Source organism: Trichomycterus rosablanca, chromosome 2 (assembly GCF_030014385.1).
Source record: "Trichomycterus rosablanca isolate fTriRos1 chromosome 2, fTriRos1.hap1, whole genome shotgun sequence".
In the NCBI taxonomy this organism is placed as follows: Eukaryota; Metazoa; Chordata; class Actinopteri; order Siluriformes; family Trichomycteridae; genus Trichomycterus; species Trichomycterus rosablanca.
Genome location: NC_085989.1, coordinates 25,368,348 through 25,392,547, shown reverse-complemented (window position 1 = coordinate 25,392,547; position 24,200 = coordinate 25,368,348). Strand labels below are relative to the sequence as shown.

The window sequence follows — 24,200 nt, the reverse complement described above, 5'->3', positions numbered from 1 at the left end:
ATCAACCCCAGCTGGGTCGCCTGGGTGAGAGTGTATGATGTTTGAAAGACCTGAAACACTACGTGACCTCAGGTAACATCACTGATGATGTGTCCAGGTTGCATCAAGTTGATGTATGTTACAAGCATAGGGTCATAGTGTTGAAACAAAAGTATGGGCTTTGTATAGGTTTATTATGAAATTTCATGGCTACATAAAGCCCAAACAATTGAAATACAAAGATAGCCACTGGGGGCAGAACGGTGGCTCAGTGGGTAGCACTGTCGCCTCACAGCAAGAAGGTCCTGGGTTCGATCCCCAGGCGGGGCGGTCCGGGTCCTTTCTGTGCAGAGTTTGCATGTTCTTCCAGTGTCTGCATGGGTTTCCTCTGGGAGCTCCGGTTTCCTCCCACAGTCCAAAAACATGCAGTCAGGTTAATTGGAGACACTGAATTGCCCTATAGGAGAATGGGTGTGTGTATGTGTGTCTGCCCTGCGATGGACTGGCACCCCCTCCAGGGTGTTACTGTGTGCCTTGCGCCCATTGAAAAGCTGGGATAGGCTCCAGCACCCCCCCGCGATCCTAATTGGTTTTGATTTGTTGTATCTCAGAAGTAATATGAAAATAAAATATGTTACATTCTGGTACAGAAAAATGTACACTATAAATCAAGTTGGAAAAATGAATAAAGAACAAAAACCGACTCTCAGCAGCAACTTATATAGCCGGCTGACACTTTCTGGAACCAGAGCTCTTGGGATGATTTGTCCTAAAATCTGGCAAAGCTCAAGTGTCAGCTGTAGACAGATGGTAAGTTTGACCTAGTATGTTTAAACATTTACAGAGAGGGCCAAACACCACTTAGACAAAATGTGACTGTACTTATTAATAGCCAAACTTCAATTGAGAAGTAGAACATAAGAGTATGAAACTGCAGATAACATTATAATGATCTAAAGCAAACGCTTTCCTCTCGAGTCCGTAACTAAATCACAGCCATAGTCATGATGTCATTTGTAAGGTTACATAACCTCAACTGTTCAACTGCTTATTTACACTAGTTTTGCAAAGTAAAGAATATTATACCACAAAATGAGACCACAACACATTTTACACTACCTTCACGTAATATTTCGTCATAAATGTAATTTCACCACAAATGACATTTGATATGCAATGATATTGTTGAATGTTGCATTTGTAAAAGTGTATCAGTGTATCTTGTCCATCTAAGGTGTGTCAACACCTGAGTAAACAACAAAGTAAAAAGTAACAAAGAAATAGAAACCCTGAAATGAATACCATATTAACTATAGAATCTGTTTCCTGTACAAGCTTTGAGAACCCATATGAAGTTTGCATGTTATATGAAAAAGAAAGCCTTAGAACTGTTAAAAACAGTGCTTGTAAAAAGACCTAACAGAATAAAGGTAATATAAAAAACCAACCAATAATAAGAGAATACTGTGAATACCTTTGTGAGAAGAAAGAATAAAGATGAAAAGTTTTAGAACCATTACAAAGATAATGTTTGGTAAAGCTGAAAGACTGAAAGCATTTTATCAATCTGTGGTGGCCAGTACCCTCTTTTTTTTGCTGTGGTGTGCTGGGGTGGTGGCATCAAGGCTGGAGAAACCAATAAACTAAATAAGCTGGTAAGGAAAGCTAGCTCTGTGGTGGGTCTGGAGCTGGACAGTCTGGAAGTAGTGCATGCCAGGAGGATAAAGGACAAAATTAGGGCAATCCTGGACAATCCCTCTCACCCTCTTAATGAGGAACTATGGTAGCTGGGCAGTTCTTTCAGTCATAGGCTAATTCCATCAAAGTGCAAGACGGAGCGCTTCAGGCGTTCTTTTGTGCCAACTGCCATCAGACTGCATATGTATATAGTGTTCTCTTATTTAGTTGTAATTGTCATACTGATGTATAATAGTAATTGCATTACAGTCTACAGAGCCTACCTCTACTTACTGTACTTACACTGTACTGGAGCTGTTGTAACACTCGAATTTCCCTCATGGGGATCAATAAAGGAATCTCATCTTATCTTACTTATGAGACACAAGTCTAGAACATTTAAAAAAGGTGCTTGTGGACCAAGCCAGCACAAAATGTAATGGAATGAAGGTCTGAAAACCTTAAGAAGAGTACTTAAATAAAGCTATAAGACTGTGGATAGATTTAGCATGTTATGTACTGTAACTGTAATGTTTTTAATGTAGTTAAAAAAAATCTCTGTAGGTAAAGAGAATAGAGAAGAAAGTCTGGAGCCTATGAGAGGATGGTCTGTGAGCAGCAGACAGTATGAAGTGCCTATAAGCATAGTTACACTAAATAAGAATAAAAACTTAAACCTGTGAGAAGAGTTTCTGTGGGTGGAGCAAGTAAAATATCTAATAGGAAAAAGTTATAAAACAGGTAATAACATGTAAGAAGAGACTCTGCCGTTACCTGTAGTTGTTTTTCTCGTTGCCAATGTGAAACCGTTCATATTGTGAGAAAGCCTGATGTCCATCCCAGTCGATGAGCTCTACGCGGAGAGTGTACTGCTTCTGACTGGTCAGCATGAACACAAACTCGTTCCCCAGCCAGTGCTCGGCTGATACGCTCCCAAAGCCCTGTAAAAGAGAAGCACTCTGGTTTAGCGCAATATTTTAATAGGATCACTAACAGGTTTTGGATCAGGTCATGGGCAGTACAGCTCTGTCCAAAAGAGTTCAGCAATAAGTAAAAATAACTCATTTTACTTTTTGTTCTTTTTAAGATCGGACAACCATGGTTTCAGGACCATAAAATAACAATAATACAAATTTAGCTACACAGGCACACAGACAAATTACTGAACGCAGGAGTTTCACATAGTACTGATTAAAACTAGCAATAACATGATAATTACATTTCTTTTACTTTTTGCATTTGGATTTTTGATTCTGATTGGTCAAAAGATGCTGATTCATATTTTGGCACAGGCCATATGTTAAAGACTAAAATATTATAATTACAATAACAATTGTTCTTAAATGCTTGTCACCAGCCTTTTACTGCAAATTTACTATCGTAAGCTGGCCTTCACCTTTCAGCCACTATTCATTTAGCAGCACTAAATTCAAACACTGTCTGACATTTAAGCACATTGGACATCTTTACCGCAGTTAATGCCAGCTCCTACATGCCTCAGCAAAGTGGTGTATAAAAGATATTTATTGTGTAATTTTTCCTGTCTGCCTGAATTGAATTTGCCAAGTTCTAACTGGCAGAGCCAACTAGTCATACACGACAGCGACTATTTGTCTTAATGTCTATTTAAGGATTCATTTTGGCTCTATGCCTTTTCAAAGTCCAGCCAATCTGTCAGTCCCAGCCTTGTTTGTTTTAATCCAATATGTAGTCCTGAGTTCTGCCACTACTCATGCCACTATTGCCTATAAAATGCTACTAGTTCTGATATAATGAATTTTGTTAAATAATTGTGTTGTGTTTGTGATTATTATTATTATTATTATTACTTAAATATGCATATTTTACCTGTATATATACATCAGATGATGTATTAAAATATAAACACCACTGATCAATAGGAGCTAGGAACAAAGTTTAATAACTGTTAACTGCAGTAATAATGCATAGAGTAATGTATATACATTAATTTCATGCTTCTCTGAAGTTGGCTGCTTGCAATGTTCACTTGTGTCATCACTTTGTAATTGCCCATAATCTCCAAGTATAACAATAGGGATTCATTTCCCAGTAGAAGAACGTCTGAGCACTTTCCCCATGTGTGCAGAACAGACTCAGGTCATTTAAGTAGCTAAAGCAGCATCTGAATAATGTCTTAATCTGACACTAATTACATACAGTACAGCAGATCTGAAGCAAAGCCCTACATGGACCTGTTTACAATAGGCTAAATGAACACCAGATGGTACAAAAAGATATGCCATTTTGTTTTGGATCATCAAATACTTAATCTTAGGTCTCTTATTACTTTTTGAAGGGATAAGCTGCTAGTACAATTTAATTTTGCAATTTATAACATGCAAAAAGTATTTGAACACTTATTTAAAGAATAAGTTTGAGTATTTCACTAACACCCATTGCTAACAGCGAATATTGAAACTTTAAGAAAAAGGATGGATGGATCTTTCTGAAGAGCTCAGTGACTTTTAGATGATAAATTCATGTTATGTTGGAGCCACCTCTGTCAACTATAAATGATATTATTAAGTGGAAATGTCACATGTCACAACACTGGACTGACAAGTACTGAAGCAGGTATAGCATTAAAATGGTTTTAAACTTTGCTCATAACTCTTACTTCTTAATTTCCATCTGCCTCTGTAAGCAGCTTCAACAAAAGAATCTAGAGGAGCATTCCTGACTTTAAGCAATGATGGGCATTTTTGGGGCAATTGATTAATATAAATATTACCTATTCATGTAATTTTTTCTTATATAACTGTACTTACACGGTACTGGAGCTGCTGTAACACTCGAATTTCCCCCATGGGGATCAATAAAGGAATCTTATCTTATCTTAAACCCTCTCTTTATGACTCGTCAACCTGAAGTTTTAAAATTCTAGACTGAGTTCCCATGCATGTTCTTTTCTCAAATTCATACCAAACTACACATAATTTCACATGAGAACTGCATGACTAACCAGAGGGGCAGCTGTCAAACTGGGCATTCTCCTGAGTGTGCGGTTATGGATAAAGTTTAATATTCATTTTCTATGTCGCAATAATTCCCTTTGTTACAGTTTATGTTTCACTTCTCTAACAGGCATAAATAGCAACCTTAACAAACCTTTACCACAACAGATAAGCAAATCTGTGCCAAGCCAAAACCAAGGAATGTACTTCAGCTGTCTGAATACATTTCTCAACTTTTTGTCTCAGCTTTTTAAATTTATGAGCTAGGCTGCATACATATCAATGTTGTTCTTTTATAAATCTAGAAATCTATTTATCATTCAATAATTATACTATATCTGATGTATCTTACTGATGATGAGTATGCTCAGACCAGTCCAGGTGAACATTACTGCCAAGCAAGACTGTGGTGCTGAAAGATGATGTGCATGTAATATGAGATTTGTATTACATCATACCTCTTCCAGTTTCTAACCAGGTATGTGAAACGCCACATAGAATTATTATTGTTTCTTCTCTGTTTGACAGAGCATTCCAAATCATTGATTATTCTTGTGCTGATAAATCAGAAAAGTAAGTACAGACTACCCCTTGAGAACAGGCTGGAGTACTGAGCGGATTTTGCTGTATGGCTAGGTACCCTAACCGAGTAGACAGTGGAGAGTAGGATAAGTTTAGAGGTGGTGGGTATGACAGAGATTAAAACGACAAATATACAAAAGAACTTGAGCTCTTTGCTTAACAGTGAGGTACCATTAGTGTTGTTAATACACTCATGGTCGCAATTTTTGACATTCCTGCACTTCCACACAGAAATTGACAGGAGAAAATTATTGGCACCATTAACTTAATATACAGTGACAGCCCACTTTAAAAACAATAACTAAAATTATTCTCTTCATGTAACTATAAATAAGTTTCTTACAACCTCTCTAAACCCCTCTAAAAATTGGAATTTTGAACCACTCATCTTTTACCAACTGTTTCAGGTTTCTCTGATTTGAAGTGTGCCTTCTCCCAAATACTGTTTTGTGATCTCTCCACAGGTGTTTGATGGGATTTAGTTATGAACTCATTCATATGAACACATTTTTTCTGTTATACAATGAATCAGCTTACAAATTCCAAACAGCTAAAATGACCTCTATGGCTATTCTGGTAGAAACTGAAACCCATGCTTTCTAATGTTAATACACATATCTGGTTAAATACTAACCTTCATGTTTAGAACATGTGGTGTTTAGGCCTTCCTCTGGAAATGCTTTAAGTGTTATCATTACACCCTAGACAATATGTCTTACAGTCACGTATTCATAGAACAGGGTAAACTTGGCTACCATTACATAACACTTTTACTAGGTTGCTTTGAATAATAGTGCTGCTACAGGCAATAAATCTAAATGCATCATGTAACAAATCATAAACAAAGTGTTTTAATTTGTGACGTAAAAATGATACCTTAGAAAAGATAAATTAAATAATGTATTATTTTGCTACAGTGCAGATTTTAAAGCAATGTTTAGATTACGTGTTTGCTTACCATTTTGTATTCTTTCCATGTTCTTTGAAAGTCAACACTGCCATCCTCACGGTGTTGAATTACTAACCATCCTCCCCCAGCAGACTCCATGTTACAAAATACCTGTTTGGAAGGACACACACAAACACACACACACACCTTTCATCAGTTTTGAAAGAGCGTCCAGTTCTTGGTAATGTCAGTGTTGTGCCATAATTTACCCACTTGTTGATGACCGTCTACACTATGTTCAGTGGTATATGTAATGCCTTGGATTTTTTATACCCTTCTCCAGAGGGATACCTTTTAACAATGTGATCCACTCGATACTTTGTAAGCTATTTGCAGACAATGGGTTTTGCTCTAAGATGCAAAAATTATACTAGAAGAGCTGAACTTTATATGGGGTTAATCAGAGTTGCTTTATTTGATGGCAGGTACTAACTACTATTTAACATGAGTTTAAATGTGATTGGTTCGTTCTGAACATGGCCTCATCCACAATAATAAGTTGCACACCTATGCAACCACATCGTTTTAGTTTTTTATTGTTTTTATGTTATGAGGATATTTAGCTTCAGCATGAACTGAGCAACTGGTCTGGACTAAAGGAAAAATCCTAAGGAAAACATGCAGCCCTAATTTAGACAGCGGAAGATGGGCAGGAGGTTACCTTCCGACATGACAACAACTCTAAACACACCGCCAAAAAAAACAAAGCAGTAGATTAAGAATAGGAAGGTGAATGAACTTCAGTGGCCAAGTCAAAGTACTGACCTAAATTTGACAGAAAATCAGTAGATGGACTTGGAGAGAGCAGTACATTGCAAATATTCTCCAATCTAGGTGTGCATGATGGTAGGGACATATCTAAACAGACTGATGATTGTAATTAAAGCAAAAAGTAACTACAAAGTATTAAATCAGGGGAATTATCACTTTTCAACCCTGATATTCTATTTTTTCATTATTTTATTTTATTTTTTTGCCTGGGAAGGTAATAATGAACCTTCTAGTTCATCCTAACAGTTTGTAGTTTAAGGCCCACCACAACAAACTCATCAAACTATGTGTTTACTGAAGGTGTCAAAATACATAAGCATATTTGCCATTATATGAAGGTTAGTATCTACAACTTTATTTTCCAAAAATAAAATTTCGCATCAAATTATCACTTGTTATTATCATTGATATTCCAGTTGCTACTTGTAATATTGTAGTGTCTAAAGTTTTTAAAGGAAGCTTAAAATCATAACGTTTTCTAAATTTGTATTAGTACAGTAATTCTTTTTACTCCATTTGACTGATTTTTGGAAAGGCACTAGAAGACTGTTTATATTTTCTTGGTCGTATGATGACACCAGCCAACCAGCAGTTCTAAAGTAACGAGTGAAATAACCTCTGTGATTCCGGCCATTGGCTCAGATTTATTTGCACATGAAAAATGTGAATGTGAACCATACTTCCTGTGCTTCACTGCCTCATTATGCAAACCCTATTAAAATGAATAAAGGCTAATATAAACAACTCATTTCACCTCTTATTCTACCTCAGTATTTCCTAGTGAGCAAAACACACTAACTACAATAAATGCTCCTACTACCTACTCTTCCCAGTTTCCAAAAAACATCCATTGATTTAAGGTCTAATAAAAGTTTAAGAATTATAATGATTAAGTTATGTTTTAATATGTTGAAATAGGCTTTAGGATTAATATAGATTAAAAATCAATATAATTTGACAGTTACTGTTGAGAAGGAATAGAGAAGAACAGTATTCTGTTCACTAAATGACCAGCTTGACTACTTGCCTGGCTAGCAATTAGAGCAGGGCAGACTACCAGGCATAAGATCAGAGTCAAAAAGGGACACATGGCTGTAATCTAGCTCTGTGTTGCTCAACATAAACCAATAAGAGCAAAATCAGTTACTGCTGCTCATTTGTGGTGAGGTAGAGATCTGTTAATCTTACAATCATCCAGCTGAATACACACAGACCACTCAGAGACCAATTACTCAAGTACTACAGACTGAATCTGTGTTGAAATGATACCAGTGAACACATGCTGATATTCATACCAATACATACTAATGGGACAAATTAATTAAATCATTTTAAAAGACCAAAACAAAACATAAATTCTCCTTGTAGGATGTTGTCCAACACCGGCCACCCAAACAGCTTCAATGTGTTTTGGCATATATTCCACTAGTCTGTGAAATTTAACAGAATGATGAAACACCATTCTCATAAAAGATATTCTGTGTTTTGATTAAGGTGGTGGAGAGTCCATTCTAACGTCAGTAGTGGTTGATAGAAGTTTTCTGCTGAAAGTCTTATTGTCTCCTGTAACCACACTTTCTGTAAACCAAAGATTATGCAATGCCATGCGACAAGCATGTATTTTATACCACAATTTCTAACCAAATTTACAAATTTTTTTAACGTAGATCATTTTACAGATGTTATTCATGCTATTAAAACACTTCCAGATAAGCAAATGTTGTGACTCTAGCTCCCACCATTCCTGTACCATATCCCCATAATAACGTTTTTAAAGGCAATTAACTCCTTTGCTTTTGTTATTAAAACTTACTCAAAGGAAACTTAAACTTTCCTACCAAACACCTTTCAAAACATTTAACGTACAATAAAAGTGGTGCCTAATGCATATAAAGTGGTTCTTATCAGAATGGCCCCACTGATTCTGTCCTGAGCTTATAATGTGTAGTTAAAAATAAGGAAACATATCTAGTCTCCCAGGACCTCCAAATCTATTCTATTTTTACTCCAAGCACAAGAACTCTTGGTTCTGTAAACAGAACCCTATTTTGTGAACAGAGCTAAAAGGCTTTCATGATTAAATTTGACCCACTGGTATAAATAAATAAAATACATATTTCAGACTATTCTGGTAGCACTACTAAATGACCTTTTTATCCTCTGGCTGCACTCATTGGTGGTGTGGAGCACCTGCTTTACTACTGTGACCCAGCAAAAAGCATTCTGGACATTGCTCATTCCTCTGTGGGACAGTGTAGCTCACACTGGCTTTAATAAGCCTTATATTTAATAATAGAAAAAAATTCTTCTAAAAAAAAACCTGCAAAGCAGTGCATTTTCTGTTTAAATATAGCTATAATATATGCATTGAATAATGTGAGATGGAGTTCTCTCTCACCTCACAAACGTATGATCTTATCCATGCAAAGCTGTACAGATCTCCTGACTTTCCAAGCCTTGCTTTGAAATAAACTGGTTCATGGCACAGCCCGGGACAATCTTTGTGATTTAGTGAAGTTGTATATTCCCCTCTGTACTTTATGGTTTGTTAGTTCTTTCACGCTCAGTGCTTTTTCTGCAAAATTGAATTCATGGCTTGACAGATTTTCCTTGCACATGCACTGTGGAATGCCTTACCAGAACCTAATAATAAAAAAGTAACTACAGAAAAGTATTTACTTTATTAGTAAGAGATTTCTACCCCCAGCAATGCCATAATTATAGCGTGTTGATTTGCCATATAATATTAAATTAGCTGCAGCTCAAAATGATGCACCTAAGTGGAAGCCTACGGTAAACCTTACCCTCTCAGATTGTTAGCCACTGTGGTATTGGGCATAGTAAGTTATTGGGGACCACTGGAGTCAATAGGGTTAAGGGCCTTGCTCAAGGGCCCAACAGAGAATACAAATTTTTTTGTTAATACACATCCATTCCTGCATTTTAGGCCTGCAACACATTACTTTGGGGCTTATAATGAAGTAAAAAAAAATATTATGTGATGTCAACAGGTGATTGTAATCATAAATTGGTACAAAAGCAGTATTCATGAAAGGCCTTGAGGAGCAAAGTTAGGCAGAGGATCTCCAGTGTGTCAACAAATGCAAGAGAAAAATGTTTAACAACAATGTTCTTCCAAGAAAGATTGGAAGGAATTAGCATATTTCTCCCTCTACAGTGCACAATATCATTAAATGATTAACGGAATCTGTAGGAATTTGTAGCGCTGAAAATGTACATTACCACATGTACACACATACACACACTCTTAAACTTGACACAAACTCACACAGAAAAACACATAGTCAAACACACCTTTTTAGTCTCTTGAGGACTAATGTTGATTGTATATACCCCACTCTTTTGGAAGCCTGCCTCGTACAGATCAGCACAGTCTCGAAATTTCTTCTCTTCATCTGCTTGCTTTGTTCTATTAGGTACCACTGTGAATAAAGGAGAAATACATTTAATCAGGCACTTCACTGCAGAAAGTACTTAAATAACTGTAAAACATGCACTTTTTGTAAATAGAAAATTGTACATGAATAGTTCAGTATCCTGTACTTTTGTAGTATCTAGCAGTTTCTCAACTTTTCTGCATTTTCCCTTTATTTCCTTCCAATCTAGTAGTTTCCAATTCCCCATTTGTAATTCATTTACTATTTGCATTACTCCTGCCCTGACTAAGAAAAGGAGCACACTATCACACGCTACCTCCATCATTTTCTTTTCAACTGTCAGAGGTGGAGTCTCGCAGAGAGCTGTACTGCATATGGAGAGACACGCTATGCTTTTTCGTGAGTTTCCTACAACTTATGCAGACACCTTAACCAGTCAGCAGAGGTCACATTTGCAGCATCAATGAGAAACCCAGTCACCCCGCACATAATCAGGCACAAGATGACCCTTTACTGCTTTTTTATGTAGTAAAGCTGCTAGTTTTCAGGACAGGGTCATGGCATGCTTTACTGTAGATATTTATATATAAGGAGTTTTAATTATTGCATGTAATAACCTAATTGCTAGACTAACTTCAGACCTGTTTAGATTTAATAAAGTCCAATAATAGTTATACTTACTAGATGCAGTCTGAATTTAAAAAAAGTAAAATGACTTAAATGTCACAGTGGTAGCTCAGCAGTTAAGGTACTGGACTAGTGATCAGAAAGCCGCTGGTTCAAGCCTCACCACCACCGAGTTAGACCTTTAAGCAAGGCCCTTAACCCTCGATTGCTTGCATTGTATTTAGTAACAGTTGTGTTGATTTGATTTGAGTAAAAAAGTTAATTTAGATAAAAGGATTTGCTCTTTGATAGATATGTGAATCCAAGGCAGCGTGTTATTATTTGCAAAATCTTTTTGTTTTGGAATTTAAAACTAATAATCTGAATGTCACTGGTTCAAACCCCACCAGCACCAAGTTGCCACTGTTAAGCTCCTGACCAAGGCCCTTAATCCTCAATTGCTTGGAGTGTACGGTCACAAATAAAGTAGCTTATATATTCTATCTTGCCTCAGCAAGCATTTGTTACAACTGTGGTATACATTTATGAGATTTTTCAAAGGCAGTGGATATTGTTAAAGCTCTAGAACAAAGTACACTTCAGCTCACTTAAATGTTAGAATAATACACTCAGACATAGAGAATTCTAAACACAGCATCATTTTACATTTAAAAAAAATTATTATATATGTATTAAAAATGTTCATGCTGAAAGTGAACGGAGAGAACAAAAGCATCGATCTTACATCTCCCGGACAGCTCTCTGGTGTTTTATTGATAAGATCTTTCAGGGAGTGGAAGTGAATGACATGTTTCCAGTGTGAAAAGCCTTTAATCAAAGTGCTGATCTGGTGCTCCCAGTGAGGATACCACAGAGCCAGCAGCTGGCCCTCCTTCCATCTGCACATAATTACCCCGCCATTATTTTGAAACTAAGCAAAGGTCTGCGGACAAAATAATACAAGCTATAAATTTCAATTTCCTGTTATAACAAGTGGTTTATATTTACACGCCGAATCTCAGTTATGTTTTTGAAATGTCTTCCCTATTCTTCTCTCTGGTGCCCCCAATAAACCCAGCTCAGCTTACACCTCCATGTTTTCACTGTTGGGTCTGTTTAGGGAGAAGAGATGTCACTGCTAAGCAAAATGGTGTTTAGGCCCAGCTTTGATCCCTGGTGCAAGGCGGTGGGCAGGGGGGAGAAAGAGAGCTCTATGTGACGGGCTATTATTGATGCCTCTGTCTGAAAGGACCAAGTGTCAGTGACAAGAATCTCCTGCAGTGACAAGTTCATTGAGTGGAACTGAACGCTGTGGAGTCTGACACAACAAAAAAGCCAGACCTGTCTGATGCCAATTTATAGTTAGACAAAACGGAGGCAGCTGAAGCAGCAGAGAAAATACACTGAATGAGACCAGTGTTTGCAACAGAACAGTATGTGTGTAACATCAACGGCAATATAAACAGCACCATGTTAGAAGCAGGGTTAGGGTTAGCGAAGTTAAGTAAAACTAACACTAAAAATTTATAATTGAATACATTTCAAAATTTAAATAAAAGTCTTTAGGAAGTAGCATAAATTAAAATGTTTAGATTACTATGATTTATTCAAATGTATTTACGCGAGCCTCAGCGCAAATTTTGTTGTGGTCATTGCTTGGCTTAAACGATGTGGTAAAACCATCAAATTGCACCACGACATAATTACCTGTGTGAAATAACCATCAAATCCACTCTAAAAGCATCCACATATATCTGTTTGGCTGTATTTTTCTCACTGTGTGGTGGTTTTTACTTTTAAACTTGTGTTATGCAGCTCGAGTCGAAAATGCTTATTGTAAAAAAAAAGCTTATTGTGGATTAATGAACTAAAAGAACAACATAGGAACACCAAACTTCTCACAGTTATTACTGGTCATAAGTTCTTTTCACTAATGAAATTCCTCAGTCGCTGTTTAAGGACAGTAAGTCACGTTAAGAGTTGTTTGTAGTGCTTGAGTTGCTTTTACCACGTCATATCAAACAGCTCATCTCATTAGAGGCACTTTGAAAGGTTAGCGGCAAACTGGTTCAAAGTTAATTCAGGTGAACTTGAAGCACCGTGGCAAGAGCAAAAATCGCAAGCCCAGTGTGATAAAAGTGTGCGGTGCAGTCCGCTTAGGGAAGCACAGCGGCAAGCTAAGCGAGACTGTCACACTCCATAGGAAACAATCGTACGGCCAGTGCAAAAGTGGTTTTGCACTTTTCATGTGAATAAAAGAATAGAAGACACGTAGTAAAAACAGACCGCGGCTACTAAATGAGCGTGGCAGTCACTCTACCAACCAGTGCAGCTTGTGTGGCCCACTTATAAAGGTGCCATCACACCATCTCTGGACGCAGCCTGCCTATTCAGGGGGGTTTGTTGAGATAGCTGAAATAGTTTCCTGGAAAGAAGATACAGAATGCCAACATATGGGCTGGCAGAAAAACCAGGCAGTATCGTACCCAGCATCACAGAGTTAGAAAGGAATTAGAAGCAGGTTGCAAAGAAGTCTGGCAAAGAAGCTGTGATTATACAGACGTCTCTCCACCTGAAGTGAAAAATGCTTGACGAGGCACAGAGATTGCCAGTTACAGAAACTAGCAATGTGAACCATCTGTATCTCCTGACGGTGTAATGCGGATGGTGTAATGCACTTGCAGCTGTTTAAGAGCTGCTCTACATTAGGGATCGTGTCCCTCTGTGTGGCCTATTTTGGCCCGGCAGATAGGGCACGGAGGCGCATAGCATATGATCTGTTCTGGGAACTGTAAATCGTAGGTTTAATGTACAATCATACTTTTATTTATTTTTTACAAGGTAAGTTTTAAATCCTGAAGCTTAAATTTTAGTATATTATTAATTGGTTAATAATAATAATAAGTTTCTTGACATAAAGTATACTTACAACCAAGTATACTGTAACCCAAAAGGCATTTTCCATTAAAACCCATTAATCCACTGATGACGTTTCTTAACTTCTGAGAATAGTATGATGGCAGAAGTCAGGATTCCAAGGAAAAATGAAGGTTCATTTAACACTAAGCAATTGTAACCAGAACTTTGAAACGGTTTGTGTCTTGGCACTGAGAAATGCATTAATACATTATTCTCTATTTATATAAAAAAATCTAACGGGTTCAACAGGGACTGCAGTACAGTGGGGGGTATGTGTGAAAAGTACAAACAGGCAAAGCTAGTTCTATAAATCAGGGCTTCAGAAAAGCAACGCTTCCAAAACCTGACAAAACACCTTCAGTTAAAACAAGCATAAAGAATTAAAAAGCCCAAAGTAAACCATGTGACTAAAAGAGCAAATCTTATTCAAGTATTCTGTTAATGCCAGACATTCACAGTTGGCTCAGTTGATATATTGGAGGTCATTCAAATCAGAGGATCGTAATAAATATTCCAGTAACTAAACTGACAATATTGAAGAGAGACTAGGAGTACTGGGTAATTGTTTGCCAAACAATCACTATCCAGGCATCAAACTGCCAAAAATCTAACACATTCATTTTAGACATATTTGTTTAAAAATGTATGAAAGTGCCATACTGAGACACAACATACCTGATATATATTTTACAGCTATGACAAAACAGCCATGCTAGTCACACATGGCCGATGCTATTCATCAGTGTTGATAACACTAAGAAACTGAAAATTGTGTGTGCATTAAGGGATTTGTCAGCTAGCCAGAACTGAACCATTAATTTTACTCAAAACTGTGACTCATTATACAACCCCAAATCAAAAAAAAGTTGGGCCGGCATGGAAAACGAAAAAAAAAAAAAAAAAAAAAAAAAAAAAAAAAGTTTCTTGAGTTTTACTTTGACTTTTATTTGATTGCAGACAGGATGAACGAGAGATATTTCATGTTTTATCTGGTCATCTTCATTTCATTTATAATTAAACATCAATTCCTGCATTTCAGGTCCGCAACACATTCCAAAAAAAGCTGGGACTGTAAAGCATTTACCACTTTGTAATGTGGCTATTCCTTTTCACCACACTTAAAGACATTTTGGCGCTGAGGATACCAAGTGATTTAGTGTTTCAGCTTTTATTTTGTCCCATTCCTGCAACACTTAAGATGTGCAACAGTACGGAGTCGTCGTTGTCACATTTTTCATTTCAAAATTCTCTATTGTTGACAGATCAGTCCAGTACCTGTACGCTCTTCTTCCGCAGCCTTTGTAATGTGTGCAGCATGTGGTTTTGCATTGTCCCTGAAAAAGATGGCATATTGAAGGCAGCATATGTTGCTCTAAGATCTCAATGTACTTTTCTACATTAATGCTGCCATCACAGAAGTGTTCAGCTTAATTCCTCATGATTCCTTGAATGGTTTCATGATATTATGCATTATAGAGGGAGAAATATGCAAATCCTTTCCAATCTTTCTTTGAGGTACATTGTTTTTAAACATTTCAATCATTTTCTCACACATTTGTTGACAAACTGGAGATCCTCTGATCATCTTTGCTAATCAATGACTCAGTCTTTCCTGGATGCTGCTTTTGTACCAAACCATGATTACAATCACCTGTTGACATCACCTGTTTGGAATCGCATCATTATTTAGTTTTTTCACCTCATTACTAGCCCTAAATTGCCCCCATCCCAACTTTTTTTTTTAAATGTGCTGCAGGCCTGAAATGCAGGAATGGATGTTTATTAATAAATTAAATGAAGTTGACCAGACAAAACATGAAATATCTCAGGTTCATCCTGTCTGCAATCAAATAAAAGTCAATGTTAGGAACACTGCATTTTTATTTTATTTGCATTTTCCATACTGTCCCAACTTTTTCTGATTTGGGGTTGTAGTTGATTTTCTCCCAATCTAGCAACCTTCAAGACAAAAATGCTTCCAAGATTTACAAAAACATTTTTAAAAAATGTTGGCATCTATGTTATAAATGAGTGTATTATGATTAAGATGTACTGTAGATGTTTGCTTCTCTTCTTCCAATAACAGATTATTTCACCCTTTCACATGGGCCACATTTCAGATTTACTCTGGGAACAAAGAGAAGTTTAAGTAGACCCCACATGCTGCTATTATATGCCAAACAATTCTAACTGGCCTGCTTTGGAAATAGCTGTCTTTGCTCCTTAAGAAAGAACTCCACAGCACAAAAATCCAACCAGAGGTGTCATGGTGGGGTGAAATATGACCTTTGAACCTTCCCCATTACCTTTAGATTAAAGGCCGTCCCGTAAGACTTATTAACTAATTCAAGCAGAGATAAAACAGTTGACTTCTGAAGTGGCACAGAGCTCCAAATTGCCACATGGGAGCAGAGAGAAATCACTCAGCAGCAACAGGGCATGTATTACACATTATGCCAATGTTCCTAATCTTATATACACAGTAAAGCCAACTCAAATGATTTAAGTGTAATTTTATATGGACAAAAATTTCTTCCTTTTATCTTTTGCTTATAAATACTTTATGACAATCATTATAGCCACAGAATTTTTTACATAAACAATTTTCATAAGACAAGGAAATTTACACACAGGGGCAATACTAAAGTCAGCACCAAAGTTGCAGTCTGCATTTTAATTCACCCCATTGGATGATGGAGATGGACCTCATTTTATTCACTTGTGAAATCTAATTGGATAGTGATTTCTTTAACTAAAAATAAATGGCACAGAACAAATATTTTAAAAAGGCAGACATCCACCAAACTTTAGTTTTGCACTATGCATTCAGTTGTTTAGAGCTCTACTGACATTTGCTAAACCCTCAATTACACTAAATCAGTCAAGTTAGTCTGTCACATTGCCAGATGGTGGAGCGTGATTAATCACTCCAGTTTCTACTATACTGAGTCTAATGGCAGTGTGCTTTGCACACTCCAGCCATCACTTGTAATTGCACTGACCTTTTGCTTTTGTGCAGAGGCACAGCATTGGAAACCCACAAGCTTAAATTGAACAGTGCTTTTATTGACGGGCTTTAAGGGTTGTTTGGTAGTTTAGACTAAGCACAGACTACTTGAACATGCTATGCACTTCGGCACTGTTCTGTTAGCATGTAAGGCCCATGAGATGTATTTGAAGTCAAAATGTCCAAGAGGAAATATATCAAAGTAACTGCACATGCAGAAAAGTTGATTAATTAACTTGTCAAAGGGTGGCATTCTATGACAGTGCTTCTTTCCTAATCCACCGCAGTGAACCCATATTCACATATTTACTAATATTGACCTTTAACATGGAATTCGTATTCAAAGGCCCTCCAATGTGGTTACATTAAGGCAGTTTTACAAAGAAGTGTGGGATAATGTGGAAGAAAAAAGAATATAAAATACCAGGCAACATGGTAAAGACTAGAGAAGACTAAAACTAGTCCAGCGGCAAGTACAACCAAAACGCTCACCAGAGAAACTAGACAAGGGAACTCAGGAGTAGTGGTTGATACTTGTGACTGCTACAGAATCAGAATCTCACTGTCATTCACCGACTGAGTTCCAGGAAACTAATGCTTAAAACTGTTGGCAAGAGCGCTAATGACAAAAAGCAAGAGAGGGAGTGAGGAAGTTAAGCAGTAAAAGGACTAAGGCCAGAGATGAGTCCCAAGTACATTTTTAAAGCATTGCTTCCAGGTATGGCTAGTAACGTTTGATTAAGCACTTTAAACATAGGGAAGTGAAGTTTTAAATGAAACACACTATCTATTCATCTGCCCCTTCACCACGTTACAGTTACAATAAGCTTTGGGCAGTCATGCAGTCCTCTTTAAAACCTGCATTCACAAAAATGCAGACAATTGGGTGTCCACTCAACATGCTAATGACAGAAAGAGCAACAGGAAGTAGACTTGCTCAGTGCGCTCTCCCAGCAGAAAGTAGAGGTTGTACCCAGAGGTCTGAAGTTTCTTGGTGCTTCAGCCAGTCCCAGCACAGACATCCAGGTTAAATTTTCTGTGACCATAGCGCTGTGGGGCAGACTCAAGGGCAAAAGGGCAAGCTGGGGTCACAGTGGAGGAAAGGGGGTAATGAGCTCACAGCATGAACTGCTTTTGCTGTAGGACCAGCGTGTAGGGCTAGACTCAGACCTCTGTGGTGGGCAGACATTATGGAGGCTCAGCCTGTAACTCAAACTGAGCCTGTTTGACATTTTAGTCGACTGTTGAAGCACAGGCCATGTGCTCAAGCGTGATAAGCTCCATCCGTTATAACACAGCAGTGTCCCAAGCAACTTCTGTTTAATGACCTAGAGTCAGTTAGTGTTTGTTTATTTTATTTTTATATGATTTTTAACTAGAACACAAGTTCATTTAGTCAGTGTTTTTTCTTATCTGATCCTTATGCAATTCTTTAAAAAAAGTGAATATTAGATTCATGTTTAGTTTTAGTTGAGTACAAATTGGTAAGCTATTTTTTATACTTGATTTTTAGAATAATTCATAAATACACAATACTTACTATGTTATTTAGCCATAAAGGGAAATATGTTTGGGTCTCATTAATAATAAGTAAAACATATGTTTAGTGTATTCTAAGGTGAGTATAAAATGTGAGCATTAAAAGTGCATAAACTGGATAGTAAGTGTTTACTAGAAAAAAAATTACTGGACTATGCTTTGAGGCTAATGCGCTACCAACTGAACCACTGTGCTGCCCATATGTTACTAATTATATTATATTAATATGGGGTTTGTAAATGAGGTCAATTGACCAGATTTCACAATAAAAAAGGCACATACCAATACTGACCAAAATAAACACAAAGGTTCATCTCATATTTGCCAAAAATTCACTAGATTAACTGATACACTATACACCGATCAGGCATAACATTATGAGCACCTCCTTGTTTCTACACTCACTGTCCATTTTATCAGCTCCACTGACCACCTAAATAATACCTGCTCAGTGATGGTCCTGTGGGGGTCCTAACCATTAAAGAACAGGGTAAAAGCAGGCTAAAAAAAAGGTATGTAGCGAAACAGATGGACTACAGTCAGTAATTGTAGAACTACAAAGTGCTTCTATATGGTAAGTGGAGCTGATAAAATGGACAGTGGGTGTATAAACAAGGAGGTGGTTTTAATGTTATGGCTGATCGGTGTGTATGTGTATAGTATATCTGTGTGTGTGTGTGTGTGTGTGTGTGTGTGTGTGTGTGTGTGTGTCTTGTGAGAGTGAGTAACTGGCCTGAACCTAGAGCAGTTTTTTTGTTCTTTTTTTTGCATCAAACGACCTTCATTATTAGGTAGGGCAGTGGCAGAAAACAAAAAGAAGTAGTAAGAAACAGCACTGTGTATGCACAAACTGCTTATTAGTGTAAACTGTTATATGTTTTCTATTTTACATTACATTACATTACATTTACATTTAGCCGACGCTTTTGTCCAAAGCGACTTACAATAAATGGAGTACATCTCTAAAAACAGCATAAATAATATAAAAATAAGAAAAGAAAAAATAAATAAACGAAATGATTTGCTAGATTACCAGGCCAGAAAGGTGGCATAGACAAAGAGGAAGAAGAACTAGAGGAGGAAGAGTGGAGGAGAGGGAATGAGAATGAGGTTAGAGGTGTTAGTGTGTTAGAGGTGTTAGGAGAGAAGGTGTTCCTTGAAGAGCTCGGTCTTCAGGAGTTTCTTTACCGTAGCGAGGGACGCCCCTGCTCTGGTAGTGGCTGGAAGCTTGTTCCACCATCGGGGGACTATGTATGAGAACAGCCTGGATTGCTTTGTGTGTACTTTCGGCAAAGCTAGACGGCGTTCTGTGGAGGAGCGCAGCGGACGGAGGGTAACGTAAGCCTTTAGCAGTGAGTTCATGTAAGTGGGTGCCTGTCCCGTTATCACCTTATAGGCGCTTGTAAGAGCTTTGAACTGGATGCGAGCAGCAACCGGAAGCCAGTGGAGCTCAATGAGTAGTGGAGTAACATGTGCTCGTTTTGGTTGGTTGAATACCAAGCGAGCTGCTGCATTTTGTACCATCTGTAGTGGCTTTATGGTACAGGCCGGGAGGCCCGTTAGCAGCGCATTGCAGTAGTCAAGGCGGGAGATGACCACAGCTTGGACCAAGAGCTGGGTGGCATACTGCGTTAGGAACGGACGGATCTTTCTGATATTGTATAGTGCAAAGCGGCAGGACCGAGTCACTGAGGCAACATGGTTTGTAAAGGACAGCTGATCGTCAATCATGACTCCTAGGTTCCTAGCAACCTTTATTGGAGAGAGTGAAAGCGAGTTGATGGTTATGCTGAGGCTGTGCTGTACGGTTTGTTTTGCCGGAAGAATCAGCAGTTCAGTCTTAGATCGATTCAGTTGAAGGTGGTGTTCCTTCATCCAGGAGGATATGTCTGAGAGGCAGTGTGATATCCGCGCCGAGATTGAGGAGTCGTCAGGCGGGAATGATAGATAGAGCTGTGTGTCATCAGCATAGCAATGGTAAGAGAAACCATGTGAGCGGATAATCTGACCCAGAGAGGTGGTGTAAATGGAGAAGAGAAGGGGTCCCAGTACTGAGCCCTGGGGGACTCCAGTGGATAGTGAGTGGGCTGAGGACAGTTGTCCTAACCATGACACCTTGAAGGAACGCCCAGTGAGATATGAATTAAGCCATGAGAGTGGTTTGTTTGAGATGCCCGTGTTTGAGAGTATAGTGAGCAGAAGGTCATGATTGACCGTATCGAAAGCAGCTGAGAGGTCCAGTAGAATGAGGACTGAGGACTGCCCTGCAGCTTTGGCAGATTTTAAGGCTTCTGTCACAGACAGCAGAGCCGTTTCAGTGGAGTGCCCTTTTTGACATTGTAATAGGTATATAGCATGCTACTTTACTCTTATATTGATATTTAAACAAGACGTAATTGCTTTTAAAATGCAATTTCATTTCACTGCAGCAGTGTGCTTGGCTGTAGCTGAAATTATATAAAAATTAATATTATTAAAATGATTTCATTTATGGGTATTGTATTTCTGGGGTCAGCCTAAAATTGTAAAGCTATTGTTGTGTTTGATCCGTAAAAAAAAAGATCCATACTAAGTGCTGATCTGTACAACTTTAACATACCTCCATCCTTGGAGCAGAGATTAAGAAGGCTGTGGACAGTGTCCATCAGGTCCTGCTGCTGTCTCTGCAGCATTGTGCCGTTACCCGTGGCTTTGCCCAGCTGAGCCTCTAGCTCCCGAATCACGCCACTCTGCCTGATTACCAGCGTCTGAAGATTGCTCTTTTCCTCCCTGAGGACCTCCAGCTCCTCTCTGTGCCTTGCCTCCATTTCCTGCATCTTTACTTCCAGAAACCTGACAGACAACAAAAGAAAAGATGGAAGGACAGAGAGAAAACCGTAAAGCAGTAACAATCAGTTCAGGCTTTTATGTTTGTTTTGCCTTGTTAGTCACAAGCCACAGATGAAAAAAATGATTTAGCATGCCGAGAATAGATATGTCAATATTTATATAAATTTCCACTGTATCCATGACTATAGCATTGGCAAAGACTCATATATATTTTCTCATATACTTTTGGGACTAATCCATGGCATGACGAAATCTAGTAAGGGTGCTTTTTTGTGCAAAAACTAGATATGCTAACATATTTATAGGGCAAAAGTTCTATGTAGTTCACCTATAATGTTTAACAGGGAATAATACATGAACAAAGAATGGTACATGGTGTTTGACAAAATACAAAAAACCCCACCCAAACAGAAACTTAATAAAAATATCTAGATGTCTGTTTAATAATATTAATGAGAAATTACATTTTTGTAGGTATTTTGATCTGGAAATGAGTTGTGATATATGATACACACTGACAATGATGGATGGGTCCCTAAACATCATTCTATTTAACCACTGTATGATTAAAACATTATTAAGTGTGGAATAATCCATCTAGAAAAAAGATGACTTCAAAATCAATGCTTTTTAAAGCCAAAGCAGGCAACATCTTTCATCTATTGGCAGATCACATTGCATTGCACATTATAAAAGCATGTTACTGTTTGAAAATTGATAGTGTTGTTATGGATTAAATGTTGTATTGAGCAACAGAGAATTGTGTATTTTTTGGATGTGAAGTCTGCATCCGCTTTTATACTTAGTATTAGGGAACAGACAAACATCTGCCAAAACTAAGTTCTAAATTCACAGTTTTTGTTGTTCATGTACAATTTTTTAAATAAATATAAAAGACAGTGCGGTGGAGCCGCTGGTAGATTGGTCTGAAGATACAGTTTCAATCCTAGGTTCAAGCCAAGTGGTTGAATATTTGTTCCCCTTCATTATACCAATGATTGGTCACAACACTGACGTATAATATAGCAGTAATAATTGCATTTTCATGCTTAGAAAATACTGTACCTTTGTAAGCAATTACATCATGTGATTGGTAATATGCAGTTATGCTTACCCATTCTTGTCATGGAGCTTGCTGATCTCATTGGTCTGCACCATTAGCTGCTTCTCCAGCTTGTTGGTGGATAGTGAATTCTCCAGCAGCTGAATCTCCAGTCTAGACGTCTGATTCAAGACCTAAATCCAGGACACAAAAACACAGTGCGGCCGCATTAAGAAGACAGCAATATAATATTATAGCCCCACTAAATGCAAATATTGCAGCATTAAATATGCAGCACCTCAAAGAGGTAATAAACATGAACTGCTGTGTTCCTTGGCCGTGCAGCAGTGTTTACGATCAGTGATTACCGCAAGCTGACCCCTCATCTTACAAAACTGCAAAACCAAGCCATGTTATATTCCTGTGTGTCTCATTCAGATACACATAAGACATCAAAAGTTATGAGAACACAACTCTGCACTGCGGCTAAAGGGAAAACAGATATGTCAAGTGGAATGCATGTTTTGCTTGGCCTTTAACAGTGATCATGCAGAGAATTAAAAGTAATTGTAATGTGGGATGTAGCAAGTGCAGAGTTGGATGGATCCTGGGAAAATAAGATACCTGCGTCTCGACATCAGTCAGCTTGCGGGTCTGTTCGGCTGTCTGGGACAAAAGGTTGGTTCCCATTTCCAGCATGGCTGCAGTGCGATTATGGACTGCACTGTGATATAACTGGGCCATCTCTGCTTTCATGCTCTCTTTTATGGAGTTCTCAATCTGTGGCAAATAAAAATATGTGAATCAACAAATCAAAATGAGTAGTTGTATTAAAAATGTATGTAAATACATGTTATGGCTAAAAGTAAGTAAGTTCAAGAGTTTTAGCCACAACTGTTGCTATTTATTTATTAGGATTTTAATGTCATGTTTTTCACACTTTGGTTACATTCATGACAGGACAGGTAGTTACTCGTTACACAAGATTCATCAATTCAAAAGTGGATGCTGTAACACTCATAAAGGGGGTGTGATGTGTGAGAAGGGCAACTTCATATCAAGACCCATGCTTTTGGAATAGGACAATCAACAAGTTCATCAGGTGTCTACATATATTTGGTTATATAGTGTATATACACTGATCAGCCATAACATTAAAACCACCTCCTTGTTTCTACACTCACTGTTCATTTTATCAGCTCCACATACTTTTTTAGCCTGCTTTCACCCTGTTTTTCAATGGTCAGGACCCCCACAGGACCACCACAGAGTAGGTATTATTTAGGTGGTGGATCATTCTCAGCACTGCAGTGACATTGACATGGTGGTGATGTGTTAGTGTGTGTTGTGCTGGTATGAGTGGATAACACACAGCAGCACTGCTGGAGTTTTTAAACACCTCACTGTCACTACTGGACTGAAAATAGTCCACCAACCAAAAATATCCAGCCAACAACGCCCCGTGGGCAGCAATAGATGAACGATTGCCTCTGACTTTACATCTACAAGGTGGACCAACTAGGCAGGAGTGTTTAATAGAGTGAGTGGACACAGAATTTAAAAACTCCAGCAGCGCTGCTGTGTCTGATCCACTCACACACTACCACACCACCACCATGTCATTGTCACTGCAATACCTAATACCTGCTCTGTGGTGGTCCTGTGGGGGTCCTGGCCATTGAAGAACAGGGTGAAAGCAGGTTAACAAAGTATGTAGAGAAATAGATGGACTAGTCAGTAAGTGGAGTTTATAAAATGAACAAGGAGGTGGTTTTAATGTTATGGCTGATCAGTGTATATATATGATGTACTGTTATACTTTGTATTTTATCATCATCATTATCATGTTTTACCACTGCTTGGTCTGGGTCTGGGTCATGGTGGGTCCAGCTTCTCCGGCATCAGTGCGTTCAGTACAGTAACACAC

At 38.1% G+C, this 24,200-nt stretch overlaps 1 protein-coding gene across 1 annotated transcript in view; it reads right to left on the bottom strand.

Moving 5' to 3' along the window:
* Positions 1 to 24,200, bottom strand: part of angpt1 (angiopoietin 1) — an 86,598-nt gene that overhangs the window by 22,541 nt on the left and 39,857 nt on the right. The window contains exons 2-7 of the mRNA XM_062990467.1: positions 22,898 to 23,053; positions 22,346 to 22,467; positions 21,002 to 21,234; positions 10,249 to 10,376; positions 6,172 to 6,273; positions 2,431 to 2,597 (exon numbers count right to left, since the gene is read on the bottom strand). Of these exons, the coding sequence (XP_062846537.1) occupies positions 2,431 to 2,597; positions 6,172 to 6,273; positions 10,249 to 10,376; positions 21,002 to 21,234; positions 22,346 to 22,467; positions 22,898 to 23,053 (908 nt within the window). The remainder of the gene's footprint in view (positions 1 to 2,430; positions 2,598 to 6,171; positions 6,274 to 10,248; positions 10,377 to 21,001; positions 21,235 to 22,345; positions 22,468 to 22,897; positions 23,054 to 24,200) is intronic.